The sequence below is a fragment of the Ochotona princeps genome, chromosome 2 (genome assembly GCF_030435755.1).
Source record: "Ochotona princeps isolate mOchPri1 chromosome 2, mOchPri1.hap1, whole genome shotgun sequence".
Lineage (NCBI taxonomy): Eukaryota > Metazoa > Chordata > Mammalia > Lagomorpha > Ochotonidae > Ochotona > Ochotona princeps.
This window is the reverse complement of record NC_080833.1, coordinates 50,542,687-50,558,061: the sequence shown is the minus strand read 5'-3', so window position 1 is coordinate 50,558,061 and position 15,375 is coordinate 50,542,687. Positions and strand designations below refer to the sequence as shown.

General features: G+C 43.6%; 1 protein-coding gene across 1 annotated transcript in view; it reads left to right on the top strand.

Annotated features, from left to right (window-relative positions):
* Positions 1 to 1,559: 1,559 nt before the first annotated feature.
* The window catches only part of TM2D1 (TM2 domain containing 1), a 59,459-nt gene continuing 45,643 nt past the window's right edge, over positions 1,560 to 15,375 (top strand). The window contains exons 1-2 of the mRNA XM_004588725.3: positions 1,560 to 1,736; positions 3,457 to 3,530. Of these exons, the coding sequence (XP_004588782.2) occupies positions 1,570 to 1,736; positions 3,457 to 3,530 (241 nt within the window). The 5' untranslated portion in view covers positions 1,560 to 1,569. The remainder of the gene's footprint in view (positions 1,737 to 3,456; positions 3,531 to 15,375) is intronic.

Here is a 15,375-nt window from a genome sequence, read left to right as displayed (position 1 = left end):
AACCTGCATCTTCTAACATCAGTCACTCAATACAATGTCAATCAACAATAATGTTGGAAACTGTTGTTGATGTTATGTTATGGCTTTTAATTGGTCGGAACGATATTCTGCCAGCTATGCCTTTAGACCAGAGTTGGTCTCCCCACGAAACTGTTGGATTGAGCTGGACAATAAGATGCTGGACCTTATGCATGGCACATGCTTGCAGTGAAAGAAACAAGACTGGATTTGAACTGTAATTCTGCAATAAGGAGGAGCAATCCACCATGGGGGGAGGGCATGGGGAGAGGATGGGGGAACATCAGAATCTATGAAACGATGTTATAAAATGAAATGCAACAAAACAAACAAACAAAAAAATAAGAGAAAAAATAAACATAAAGTGGATCTAAAAAAACAAAAAACAAAACAAAACAAAAAGAACCTCAGAGGAACAGGTAGGTGGCTTGCTGGCACTCCTGCCTTCAGAAACTTACCACTGAGAACTTAAAGTGGCATCACTAAAGTGCTCACTGCTCAGAGTGATTTCAAAATGTTCATGTTGGAGCCGGTGAAGTGGCATACCAGGCCAATCCTCCATTTGCTAGCCCTGGCGTCCTACAGGGGCACCGTTTTGTGCCTCAGCTGCTGCCCTTCCCTGTCTTTAAGATGTATTTATTTTTATTGGGAATACTTACAGAGAAAAGTTAAGACGGGGAGAAGGAGCTTGCATCTGCTGGTTCACTTCCCAAATGACCACAAAGGCTGCAGCTGAGCTTAGCACAGCCGATCAGGAGCCAGGAACCAGGAACTTCTTTCTGGATCTCCCACACGGGTGTAGGGCCCCAAGACCTCGGGCCATCCTCTACAGCTTTCCCAGGTCTCAAGCAGAGAGCTGGGACACAAACCAGTGCCCATATGGGATCTTAGCACTGTGGGTAGAGGATTAGCTAACTGAGCCGTCGTGCCAGGTCCATCTTCTTTTCCTCTCTTTTTAAAGAAAACCTGATGCTTGCATAAATATCATCAGTAACTTCCACAGGAGTGTGGATTCACTAAAAGTCTGTAACTATATTAATGAGGCCTATTTTCCAAGAATTTATTCTGTTTTTTTTCACTTGTCAGGAAGCTATTGCTATGCATTCTGTTGTTGTTGCTGCTAATAGTCCTTAAGACTAAAACTTCGAAACACAAAATAAATCGGGAACGGGGAGAGAGGCGGGGAGAAGGAAAGAAAGCTAGGGTTTATATCCACACAGGTCGCCCCCAGGCTTGATGCACCCGGTGCGAGCTTGGGGCAGAAACACGGCATTCCTGCAGGCTGCCTCTCCTTCTATCGCTTTAAGCTCAACCTGAGCGCGTTCCAAGGAGTCGTGGGGGAAATTTCCACCCGAGGAAAAGCACAGGGACGTACATAAAGAAAAAAAAAGTTTTCCCACGTAACGCAGCGGACCTCCGGCAACACACACAGCTAGGGAACAGAACGCCGGCCTCGGAAGCTGTCCCTTTAAGGGTTCCTGCGTCCGCCTTTCCTGGCGCAGCCCTGCCGAGGCGGAACCGGAAGTGTCGAGGGACGCGCCGGTGTCCATCATGGCGGCCCCCTGGCCCTCGGGGCTCCGTGCTTCGGAGACTTTGGCTGCTCAGCTCCTCGGTGTTCTGTGGCTCGTGACGATCAGTACAGACCCTTCGGGGGCTGCCGCCACCGCCGCCGCTGGGGGCGAGGAGACGCTCAAGTGCGAGGACCTCCGAGTGGGACAATATCCTCTGTGGGGAGCTCCCTGCCTGGGAGGAGGCGAGGTAGATTTGGGTCTGGAGTCGGTAGCAGCCCTCCGGGCGGGCTAGGGCTTCCCCAGGGAGCGGCCAGCTGTCGCCTCTTAGGACCGCGGGAGCCTGGAGGTGTCCAGAGGTGTGGGGCGGAGAGTGGTGTCCTTGGTGCTTCCCCTTGTCCACCTGCGCTTTTCCAGTGTGGTCACTTGCTCAGCAAACATGTAGATGGCCAAGTGTGCCCAGTTCCGGGACCTCGTGACCCAGAGGTAGCAGGGTTTAACCTGCAAGAACTCCGACTCGGAGACTGACAACTGATTTTTAAGGTAGCCATCCTTCCAGCATGTGTTGTTACTTCGTCATGAGCTTTGGATGTGTTACCTCCTGTCGTCCTCAAATTCCTGATCTGCTAGACTGTCAGGGAGCGAATTTTTCGTGCACTTTGTAATTTTGGGCATATTGTTTGAACTCTGCTTTAAAAAAAAAAAAAGGAAATGGAAATATGGATAACCGTGGCACCAACTTCAAAGGCTGTTGGGATTGTTAAAATAGGTGATGCATTTAGGTCAGCGCCTGGCATACTAGCACTGTATTTATTTATTTTATTTTATTTTATTTGGCTGTGTGTATAGGGCTGAGGGAACTAAGGATGAAAGGTGAGTTGGATCTTCTCTACAAAAAACACAGCTTTGTAATGTGTAGGAACAAGGTGAAAGAAGAGTTATAGTTAGATTTATAGCTACTTCTGTACAAAATTGGGTGGTATTCATAAAGATTGCAGAACAGAAAGCAAAGTCACAGGTACAAGATCCTGTGAGAGAAAAAAATTTAAATTAAGAAAATTATGTGGTACTTTTGTAGAAGAGGTAGCCATTGTTAGACTTTAATGGAATAGCTCTAAGGTGTGACATTTGAGAATCACTTAACTTAAAGTTAGCTTTAACGTAATAAGGTAAATCCTTTTATTGGCAGGATTTATTTTCTCCAAAAAAATTATTGTGCAGTGGGAAGACTTAAACCCTTGAGAGAAGTGACTGAACTTGTAGTTGGTGACACATGGGAAATGGCTGCAATTCATGGCCTAAACATAATAGTGATTTTAAACTCACTGGGCAAGGTCATTTCCAGAGATACCTGCTGAAAGCCATTCTCCCCTTGTGTTCTGAATATGACCAGAGGAAAGTTACTGTACCTGTTTTGAGAAAGTTGAAATCTTGGTAGGGTGACTTTACAGCCTGAAGGAACGGGTCCCAGGCATTGGTACCATTTGTATGGGCTCAAGTAAACCATTTGAACCTTGAGCCCCTGTCTGTGCTCCCATAATGTGGGCATGCTAACATACTCACAAGGTTGTGCTGTAAGAAATTATGTTTACAGTAATTCTGGTGACTCTAACTATTAGTACAGTCCAAAACCTCTAGAAACTGATTTGTTTTTAAATTTAAGCCCTCAAAATAATTTGGTCGATTTTTGTGTGAATTTTTGTTTTGTATTTATACTCTATTCTTTAAATTAGAGCTTTTAATTTATTAGGTTAATGCTCCTCCTGGAAGGAATGTTCAGGTATTGGCTGGGGAAACCATAACCTTTGCTGTTGCCTTAGACCTTTGCAGCCTCTTTTAATGTGTGAATACAAACACTAGTATATCAGAGATATGAAAGATAATGTTTTGTGTTGGAATGCAGTTTGTGTTTCCTTAACTTTTTTTGTACATATATTTGTAAAGATCCACAAATAAATAATGCTACACAAGAACCAGTTAACTGTACAAACTACACAGCTCATGGTAAGACTTCCAAAAAATGCCTTTAAAGTTAATTTTTAAAGCATCAACCATTTCATGGATCTGTATCTGATAGCTGAAGGTAGTTAGTAAATATGTTTTTCTTAAGTTATACCATTATTACTCAGTTTCCATGTCAGTTACAATTGCAAAGCTAGTTAGGAGTTGTCTTAAGACTCTTAACTCATGACTATGTCATTGTAACAATACAGGGGAAGTCAGTGCGGATGGGGCGGGGTGGGAACCGGGAAGGGAGCGGAGGAAGACCCTGAGCCTGTGGAACTGTGTCACAAAATAAATTTAAAAAAGAAGAATCTTAACTATTAAAGTGAGACATCTTACATTTTCTTTTAAAATGTATTTATTTTTATTGCAAAGTCAGATATATATAGAGGAGAAGAGACAGAGAGGAAGAGCTTCTGTTCGTTGATTCATTCTACAAGCAGCCGCAGTGGCCGGAGCTACGCCGATCCAAAGCCAGGAACCCGGAGCCTCTGCTGAGTTGCCCACACAGGTGCAGGGTCCTAAGGTTTTGGGTCGTCCTTGATTGCTTTTCCAGGCCAAAAGCAGGGAGCTGGATGGGAAGCAGGGCTGCTGGGATTAGAGGTGGTGCCCGTATGGGATTCTCGCTCATTCAAGGAGAGGACTTTACCCATTAGACTACCGCACTGGGCCCATTTTCTCTACTTTTTAATCCTTTGAAATCAGCATATTTAGTTGCTTTTGATTCATCTTCTCAACCTAGGTAATGCAAAGATGTTGCTTTAGTAAGATTTTATAATCGAAAAAGAACTTGAAATGAGATTGATAACCTAGAAGATACAGTGAGGAGCTATATTGTCCATATAAATACTTGGGAAATGTATGTATGTATGTTCTAAGTATGAAAGCATGGTAAAGATTTTAAGAAGGCGGGCCCGGCGTGATAGTGTAATGATTAAGGTCCTTACCTTGAATGCACAGGGATGCCATATGGTCACCAGTTCTAATCCCGGCAGCTCCACTTCCCATCCAGCTCCTTGCTTGTGGCCTGGGAAAGCAGTCGAGAATAGCCCATAGCCTTGGGACCCTGCACTCATGTGGGAGACCTGGAGGAGGTTCCTGGCTCCTGGCTCCAGATCGGCACAACACCGGCCATTGCAGTCACTTGGGGAGTGAATCATCGGACGGAAGATCTTCCTCTCTGTCTCTCCTCCTCTCTGTACACCTGCCTTTCCAATAAAATAAATAAATCTTTAACAAAATATTTTAAGAAGGCATCAGTAGTTTATTAGAGTGTTTGATAATGCGTGACAACCTTAGCCTAGTGATTTTGGGGGGAGATACTATTCTAAATATATATAACAAAAAATTTGTGCTCTATTTAGTCTTCTAAAATGGTACATGTTGCCGGGGGTAGGCAGATAAGATGTATACTAGAGCTATTCTTTGCCTTATATGCATTGTGCATAATGATGGCAATTAAATATATTATTTTGAGAAAAATACACCTGTTGAATGTATACTTTTTTTAAAAGCATGTTTTAATTATTTGAAAGTCAGAATTAGGGAAGATAGTGTGGTGAGGAGAGAGTTAGTTCTTCCACCTGCTCCTTAGATGGCTGCAGCAGCAGGCTGGGGCCAGGCTGAAGCTGGGAGCTGGGGACTTCTTCCAGCTCTCCCATATGGACGGCAGGGGCCCCGGCACCTGGGACATGTTTTGCTCCTTTCCCAGGCATATGATCAAGGAGCTGGATCAGAAGAGCAGCTAGGACATGAAGTAATGGTGGAATAGGATGCCAACATCACATTACCTGCTATGCCACAATCCTGGCTCCTATAATGATCAAGTCTGAATAGACATTTTTATTATTGTTATTTTTCTGTAAATCACATTGTATAGCAGCTATTTGCACAGATTTTTTTTTATTTTTTAAAGAATGTGTGCAGGTTATATGCATATATGCCATTTTGTGTAAGGAATATGAGCATCTGAGGAGGTCCGGGAACCAATTCCCTCCAATTCGGAGTTCCACCTGTATTCAGAAATGGTGAAACTTTATCATATTAACATGCTGGTATAACCACCCACCCCACTCCTATACATTCACATGCATTATTTATATTATTTATACAGATAGGGATTTTTTTAAAGATTTATTTATTTTTATTGGAAAGGCAGATATACTGAGAAAAGGAGAGACAGAGAGGAAGACCTTGTGTCCGATGGTTCACTCCCCAAGCAGCCGCAACAGCTGGAGCTGAGCCATTCTGAAGCTAGAAGCTCTGAGTCTCCCATGCGGGTGCAGGGTCCCAAGGATCTGGGCCGTTCTCAACTGCTGTCCCAGGCCCAAGCAGGGAGCTGGATGGAAAGCATGGCCTCTGGGACTAGAACCGGCGCCCATATGGGATCCCGGTGTGCACAACGCGAGGACTTTAACCACTACACTATTGCGCCGGGCTCCAGATAGGTTTTATAGTCAGGATTATGTATGACTCTGGCAGATATTTCTTTATATCTAATATTAAAGGAACTTTTATATTAAATTAACTTTGTAAATCTCCTTTTTTAGTTCATTTGTGAGCATGCCCTGATGTGTTGGTTTCAAAGTTGAAAGTGTGTTTTCTAGCTTTGGAAACACAGAGAGCAGAGTTAGCACACATAAAGCTGCCAAATGTAATCATTGTGTAAAAGGGATTGTGACTCAGGTATCTAACTCAAGCTGGGAAGCAGGCAACCAGCTTTCTTAAAACATTTTCTTGTCTACACAGTTCTGTGTAGGTATGAAGATTTTAAAGGAGTTTCAGCAACTAATAAAAAATAGTTCCCTGGGGCCAGTGTGTGGCACAACAGGTTAAGCCACTCCTTCTGACGCCACCATCCCACATGAGCACTAGTTCTGGCTGCTCCCAGTGCAGCTCCCTGCTATTCACCTGTCCAAAGCATGTCCTGAGGCATAGGCCCCTGTCGCGCAGATACGAGACTGGACCAGTCATGGTGGCCATGTAGAAAGAGACAGGCGATGGAGTTCTCGTCTCTGTCTCTCCCTTTCTCTCTGTAACCTTTATATAAAGATCTAAAAAAGAGCTGTGTCCTCCAGTTAGATATTTCTTTTGGAATCTAACAGTTATTGATAAGTTTATAAATACATACAAAATCAGATATTGATTGCTGGGAAGCAAAAAAAAAAAATACATGGACGGGGAGAACATGATGGTCAAATTGGGTGATCTTTCACCTACAGACACCAGCATTCTATATGGATACTGGTTCATGTGCCAAATTCTTCACTTTCCACTCAGCTATCTACTTGTGGCCTGGGAAAGCAGTAGAGGATGGACCAAAGCCTGGGGACCCTAAACGCAATCGGAGAACCAGAGGGGGCTCGTGGCTCTAGGCTTTGGTTTGGCTCAACTTTGGCTTTTGTGGCCATTTGTGGAGTGAACCAGCAGATGGAAAATTTTTCTGTCTCTCCTCTTTTTTAAAAGCGATTTATTTTACTACTACTACTATTATTATGTTATTATTATTATTATTATTATTATTATTATTAGATTCACAGAGAAGGAGATACAGAAAGATCTGTCTGCTGGTCTGCTCCTTAAGTGGCTGCAGTGGCCGGAGCTGAACGGATCCAAAGCCAGGAGCCAGGAGCTTCTTCCAGGTCTCCTGCATGGCTACAGGGTCCCCAGGCTTTGGGCTATGCTCAACTGCTTTCCCAGGACACAGGCAGGGAGCTGGATAGGCAACGGAGCAGTCAGGATGTGAACTGGCACCCATATGGAATCTCAGTAGTTGCAAGGTGAAGATTTAGCCACTAGGTTATTGTACCAGGCCCTTTCCTTCTCTCTTATCTGCCTTTCCTATGAAACAGTAAATAAATCTTAAAAAAAAAAAAGGAGGTGAAAGTTAAGGACATTATCAATGGTCTAGCAGAGAGCTATAGGAAAATAAAAAGAGGGATTTCCTGGGCCAGTGCCATGGCAGAGTAGGCTAAGCTTCCACCAGCATCCAAAATGGACACTGATCCCAGATGAACACCAGCATCCCAGAAGGGTGCTGAATCAAGTTCTGGCTGCTCCGCTTTCCATCCAGCTATCTGCTTATGGTATGGGGAAGCAGCAGAGGATGGCTTAAGTCCTCGGGCTCCTGAACCCACATTTCAGACCTGCAGGAAGCTCCTGGGTTCCTGGCTCAGCTCCAGCTGCTGTGGCTATTTGGAGAGTGAACCAGTGGATGGAAGAGCGGTCTTTCTCTGTCTCCTCTCATAAGTCTGCCTCTCGCATAAAAATAAAATGGAATCTTTTTTTTCCCTCTCTCTCTTTCTTTAAGATTTGTTTATTTTTATTACAAAGTCAGATATACAGAGAGGAGGAGAGACAGAGAGGAAGATTTTCCATCTGATTATTCACTCCCCAAGTGGCCACAATGGCTGGTGCTGTGTCGATCCAAAGCCAGGAGCTAGGAACTTCTTCCATGTCTCTCATTTGGATGCAGGGTCCCAAGGCTTTGGCCCATCTTCAACTGCTTTCTCAGGCCACAAGCAGGGAGTTGAATGGGAAGTTGAGCTGCCAGGATTAGAATCCGCGCCCATATGGCATCCCGACGCATTCAAGGTGAGGACTTTAGCCAATAGGCCATGGCACCGGGCCCTTTTTTCCTCTTTCAATAGAAAGGCTTTCTGGCTTTCCACATAATCAAATGATTATTTATTGGGGAAGAAGTCATGGAAAATATAAATGCATTTGCCTACATTTGGGAACACGTGTAAAATGTGTGGATCCATGAATAAGTGACTTTTTTTTTTTAAAGATTTGTTTATTTTCATTACAAAGTCAGATATACAGAGAGGAGGAGAGACAGACAGGAGAATCTTCCGTCCAGTGATTCACTCCCCAAGTGGCCACAATGGCTGGTGCTGCGCCGATCCGAAGCCGGGATCCAGGTACATCTTTCCAGGTCTCCCACGCGGGTACAGGGTCCCAAATCCTTGGACTGTCCTCGACTGCTTTCCCAGGCCCCAAGCAGGGAGCTGGATGGGAAGTGGAGCTGTCGGGATTAGAACCGGCACCCATATGGGATTCTGGCGTGTTCAAGGCGAGGACTTTAGTGGCTAGGCCATGGCGCCGGGCCCATGAATAAGTGACTTTTTAAAAAAGATTTATTTCTTTGCTTGAAAGTTATAGTTATGTAAGAGAGAATGAGAGAAAGAGAGCAAGAGAACTTTCTTCCTCTGATCACCCTCCAAATGGTTATGATAGCTAGAGTTGAGCTCATCCGAAGCCAGGAGCCAGGGATTTGTTCTAGGTACCCCATGTAGATGTAGGGGTCCAAGGACTTGAGCCATCCTCTGCTGCTTTCCCAGGCCACAAGAAGGGAGTTGAACCAGAAGTACAGCAGCCTGTATGGGATGCTGGTAACACAGGTATAGGATCAGCTTGCAAAGCCATGGCGGTGGCCTTTGAATAATAATTTAATTAAGACTAATAAATAGCTAAATCATTATTTTTGTAGTTAAACCATATGTATATAGTTATTCAAAACTATAGCTTTTTATTTTAATTTTTGTGAATCATTATTTTCAAAACAAAAAGTCTCTGAGACAAATGTGAGTGTCCATCTGCGTATAGACAGCGCCTGCTGCAGCAACACCCAGGAGCTAAGGTAACTTCCGCCACTGCAGCCCAGCGTTGCTCATGCTAGCATGTCTGTAGGAGCTCCACTGGCTCTTTGTCCTTTTTTTAGACACAAAAGTAAATGGAGTAGCCATGAAGAATCACTTTTTTCCCCCTTTAAAATTTGAAAGAGCGCTCTTGTCTGTTTGTTCAGTCCCCAAATTGCTTGGGTTGGGCTAAAGACAGGAACCGAGAACTTAATGCAGGTTTCCCACATGAATAGTAGGCAGCCAAGCATTTGTCTCCGGCAGTTGCCTAAACAGGAAGCTGAATTCAGGAGCAGGGTTTGGTATTGAACTGAGACATCTGACGTGGGATGTGAGCATCTCTGTCTCTGTCTCTCTCTTTTTAGTAAAGATTTATTCATTTACTTATTTAGAAGAGTTCCAGAGGGAGGCAGGGTGACAGAGATAATCCATCCTCTGATTCATTCCCTAAAACCAGGGGCCAGGAGCTTTGTGGTGGTTTCCTGTGTGATTCTCGGGAGCCCAACACTTGGGTTATCTTCTGATGCTTTTCCCAGGCCGTTACCAGGGAGCCTGATTGGAAGAAAAGCAGCTGGAGCACTAACCATTCTCCATATGGGCAGCCGGTTTCACAGGTGACAGCTTTACCGGCTGTGCCACAGCATCAGCCTCTGGGTGTGGGCATTTTCTCTGCTAGATCAGACTCCTACTCCAGGGCCCGGTGCCATGGCCTAGTGGCGACAAGTCCTCACTTTGAACGTGCAAGGATCCCATAGGGGCGCCGGTTCTAGTCCTGGCAGCTCCACTTCCCATCCAGCTCCCTGCTTGGGGCCTGGGAAAGCAGTTGAGAATGGTGCAATGCTTTGGGACCCTGCACCCACATGGGAGACCTGGAGGAGGTTCCTGGCTCCTGGCTTTGGATCGGCACAGCACTGGCCATTGTGGTCACTTGGGGAGTGAATCATGGGACGGATGATCCTCCTCTCTGTCTCTCTAGCTCTCTGTATGCTTGATCTTAGCTAAAAGGCCGAGAAGCAATCTCTAGCTCTCTGTGTATCTGACTTTGTAATAGGGGTAAATAAATCTTTAGAAAAAAAAAAGACTCCTACTCCAGCAAATTTTCTGAGGTGTGTTCGGGGAGAAACATCAGAATGACCAGGTAGATAGATAGATAGAAAGCACAAATCTGGGCCCAGCACAATAGCATAGTGGTTAAAGTCCTCACCTTGAACGCGCCTGGGATCCCATATGGGTGCCAGTTCTAATCCCGGCAGCCCCACTTCCCATCCAGCTCCCTGCTTGTGGCCTGGGAAAGCAGTCAAGGATGGATCAAGCTTTGGGACCCTGACCCACGTGGGAGACCTGGAAGAACTGGAAGAGGCTCCTGGCTTCGGATTGGCTCAGCTCCAGCCGTTGCGGCCACTTGGGGAGTGAACCATCGGATGGAACATCTTCCTCTCTGTCTCTCCTCCTCTCTGTATATCTGACTGTGTAATAAAAATGAATTAAAAAAAAAAAGAATAAATTGATTGACAGGAGAAAGTTTTACAAAGTGCAAGTTAAATGGTTTTTCTTCCCCAAAGATTCTTATATTTTTTCACTGCGTTTATGAAATACTGCTGCTGAATTCTCAGCCTGTTTTACTTTCCTAAACTATGCCTCCTGGGTTGGGATGGATATGAGCAGTGCATTTCAGAAGGGAATTTGGCGTAACTTTGTAATAACTGGGACAGAAGCCTAAGGAAATCCACCTAAGACTAAACTGATATGATCCTAAAATGGTTCTAGGTTAACTCAGTGTCATTTAACAAGCACATTGGTCTATAATGAATGATTTTAATTTTCTTGTAATAAATGCTTCTGTAGCTAAATTTATTTTAAATAAATTTTTAAATTGGTTAAAACAAGTTTACATTTATAATACATTGAGCATTTTCATGAAGCAGTTATAACATTGCAGGTCTCTGGTGGGTGATACAGATGAAATATGAAAGTGGATGTCATCTTGTGTCCCTAAGAAGGGTTTTATAGAGATCATAGTGGCATGTGTCACTTACTCAAGTGGAAAATTAAGCTGTGCTTCATGGGAGAGATTTTTTTCGTTAACTTTTTTTTTTATTATAAGTCAAATATATAGAGAGGAAGAGAGACAGAGAGGAAGATCTTCTGTCCGATGATTTGCGCTCCGAGTGACCGTAACGGCTATTGCTGTGCCGATCCAAAGCCAGGAGCCAGGAACCTCTTCCAAGTCTCCCATGTGGGTGCAGGATCCCAAAGCATTGCGCCATTCTCAACTGCTTTCCCAGGCCCCAAGCAGGGAGCTGGATGGGAAGTGGAGCTTCCGGGATTAGAACTGGCGCCTATGGGATCCTGGCACATTCAAGGCGAGGACTTTAGCCACTAGGCCATGGCACCGGGCCCAAACTTAAGTATATTAAAGTATAATGTATTTATAAAAAAGTATACAGAAGTGTAACTCACATGATTTTACAAACATGCTTCACCAAACACTAACACGCCAGAAAGCGCCTGCCTGCTCTTATGGTCATTACCCTATCTCACTGCCTAACCGCTATTCATCTTTCTTTGTTTTTTGGTGAGATTTGTTTATTTAGCTTGAAAGTCAGAGTTAGAGAGAGAGAGAGAGAGAGATTTTCCATCTGCTGGTTTGCTGCTCAAATGATTGCAGCAACAGGAGCCAGGAGCTTATTCCTGGTCTCCCATGTGGGGCTAGGGGACTGAGGAATTGGACCGTCCTCTGCTACTGTCCCAGGCTCTTAGGAGAGAATTAAATGGAAAGTGGAGCAACCAGGACTTGAACCGGTGCCCACATAGGATGCTGGTGCCATAGAATTTAGCCTGCTGTGCCATGGTGATGGCCCCAGAATTTTTTTTTTTGTTGATATAATTGCCAGTCTGTTACTTCAGTAAATTTTAACATTGTGATACATGCATTAATCTATATTCTAATTTTATAGGATGATACAGATAATGACATTATAACTACTTTGAATGAAGAATCCTAAAGGCAGGTTTTACATCTGTTTTCCTTCTTTTCTTCCTTTCTTATGGGCTTCCTTCGTTTCTTTTGTTAATGTTTATTTGAAGGAATTACAGTGGGAATAGAGGAGAGATCTTTACCTGCTGGTTTATTCTCTAGGTGGCTGCAATGCCCAGGACTGGATCAGACTGAAGCTAGGAGCCAGGAGCTTCTTCTGGGTCTCTAAAATGAGAAGTATGTGCCCATCTACTTGGGCCACTAGCAGGTGGCAAGGTAGAAACTGTAGCATCTGGGACTATAACCAGTATCCAAATGCGATTGCTGGAATCTCTCAAATGGGAAGTGTGTGCCCATCTACTTGGGCCACTAGCAGGTGGCAAGGTAGAAGCTGTAGCATCTGGGACTATAACCAGTATCCAAATGCGATTGCCGGAATCACGTGTATGGCTGTACCCACTAAACCACAAAACTGACCCTTTATTTTCCTTTAAATTGCAACATTTTCACAGTTGTTCACTCTGTGGTTTTTTTTTTTTTAAGATTTATTTGTTTTTAGTCCAATCTATACTTTTTTTTTTCTTTTTTTGATGATTGTTTGCTCTTTTGGCTGTATCTCATATGTTTTGATGTTTTTATGTCAGTTTGTTTGCTTCCAAATAATCTCTGTTCTCTAGTAGAATTCATCAAGTGCTCATGAAGTATACGAGGGCATCACATTTCCCAAAAGACTTCTGTGTTTCCTTTTAGTTAAGCATGTGTTGCATACTCAGTGGCACATTATTTTAGCAGGGTGCTACAATTTGTTGTTGTTGTTATTGTGATCGATGTGGCTGTTATGAAATGATGTCAATCTGAAAAACAGTAATATTATCTCAACCCCAAACAGCCTGTATCTCATGCAATAAGATATTGTGAAGTAACCAATGATATGAGGCAGATTGCTTATGATCTACATCAAAGAATTGTAAAACCTAATGTACTTGTAAGACCTCATGATACTTGGAAATGGGGAGGGAGAGCAGAGAAATCTTACATCACCCTAGAAGGTGTGAGGAAGACAGGAAATATAACCTATCAGGATCATAACTGGTAACTCATAGACAACAGACTCGAATTAGCATTAGACAATAGCAAAACTACAAAGGCAAATGGGGGAATCAGGAGTAATCCTAACAACCTCTTAACAGGAGTTCATGCGCATAGAGCAGGGAGGGGTCCCCAGAGCGGAGCAGGCGGACAGAAGGAGGCTTTTATCCCAAACCTGAAGACTGCTAGATCCTCACCAAGGACTATCAGTATGAGCACTGAGGACTACATCCCTACTGCCAAGGAGACCACGGGGAAATGGAGTGCCTTCGGAGACCAAGAACTCTGAGGTCACCCACCCCCAATTGGATCTACCACATGGGATGGAAGAAGCCCAAATCCTGCCTTGCATGATCCAAGGTCATTGGAACAACAACCAGGATCCCTGAGCGGTCCGCAGAAACAGAAGAACAGTAAACTTCCTTCGGGACTAGGGAGAGGAGCTTTCTCTGGTCCTTGTCTGCTTCCAATTTTGGGTCCCCAGCCCCTCTCATAATAACCATCAGGAGCGCTCCAGAAACCCCTCAAAACAAACAAACAAACAAACAAAACTAGAATAGATAGACAGAGAACAACAAGGAAATCTTAGAACCAGACAGGAAGCGGTCAGTGGGGATGCACTTATACCTCACTGGGTGGGACACAAAGATTAGTTACTTCTCACTGGGGCATGGAAGATTTCTCTGCACACCCCTCCTAAACATGCTCACCTAAACAGTTGACATATATCCTGTTAGAATTATAGAGTTAGACCACCTGAAAAACAGCCAGGTTCAGCGAAAACATGCTTCAATGCTATAAACTGCTAAAGACTAAAATTAAAATAGGCATGAGACAGCTGAATAGCAATCTATAGCCATTTTAAGGAGTATAGAACACGGTTGAATATAAACCAAAATTGAAATGTCTATGAAGAAGTCACAGGTTGTGGTTGAGAACCTGCATTTTCCTAGTAACATATTAGTTAATCAATACCATGTCAATTAATGTCACAATGTTGTAAATGGTTGGAAATATTATGTTGGGGCTTTTAATTGATTGGGATGATACTCTGCCGGCTCTACCTTCAGACCAGAGATGGTCTCACCAACAAACCATTGAACTTACCAGGACAATAAGATGCTGGACTTTATGCTTGGTAAATACATCCAATGAAAGAATGTCAACTGAATTTGAATTATGGAAATGCAACAAGGTGGAGCAATCCACCGTGTGGGGAGGGGTGGGGGGAATCCCAGTGCATAAAAAATGTATCACATAATGCAATGTAATTAATTTTAAAAAAATGAAATGCAATAAAAATATGCTTAAAAAAAGATTTATTTGTTTTTATTGCAAAGTCAGATATACAGAGAGGAGGAGACTCAGAGAGGAAGATATGTCCAATGATTCACTCCCCAAGTGACAACAATGGCTGGAGCTGAGCCATTCCAAAGCCAGGAGCCTCTTCCAGCTCTTCCGGGTCTCTCATTTGGGTGCAGGGTCCCAAGGCTTTGGGCCGTCCTCAACTGCTTTCCCAGGCCCCAAGCAGGGAGCTGGGTGGGAAGTGGAGCTGCCGGGATTTGAACCGGTGCCCCTATGGGATCCTGGCACATTCAAGGTGAGGACTTTAGTCGCTAGGCCATGGCGCCAGGCCTACTCGCTCTGTTTTTTGTGACATTGACATTTTAATAACTAAACACGCTGCATTTATTTTAATAGATTGTTCCTTATTTGGAATTGTCTGATATTTCTTTTTGATCAGATGTAGATCATACATTCTAAGCTGAGAAATTGCATAAAGGGTAGTTATGTATCTTACCATTTCACATTAGGGGCATATGATATCTCATTGGTGATGTTAATTATTGAGCACTCAGATTTTTCTACCATGTACTTAATATTTTTTTCTTTTGCAACTTTTGGACATTCTGTCAGGAGACTAACGCCATATAAATATCCTGTTACTCACCAGAATCTCCCTCTGAATTGACACTCCAGCTGATGACTCTCACTGAAAGTGTCCTTCTCTGTGATAGTGGCAAAATGACTTTTCCAGCTCCAGCACTTCGAGAGGAAAGCTGTCTGTTATTATTTATTATTTTAAATAAGAACATGAGATCAGCTCTTCATACCTTTGTGTCCGATCTTTTATTTTCAC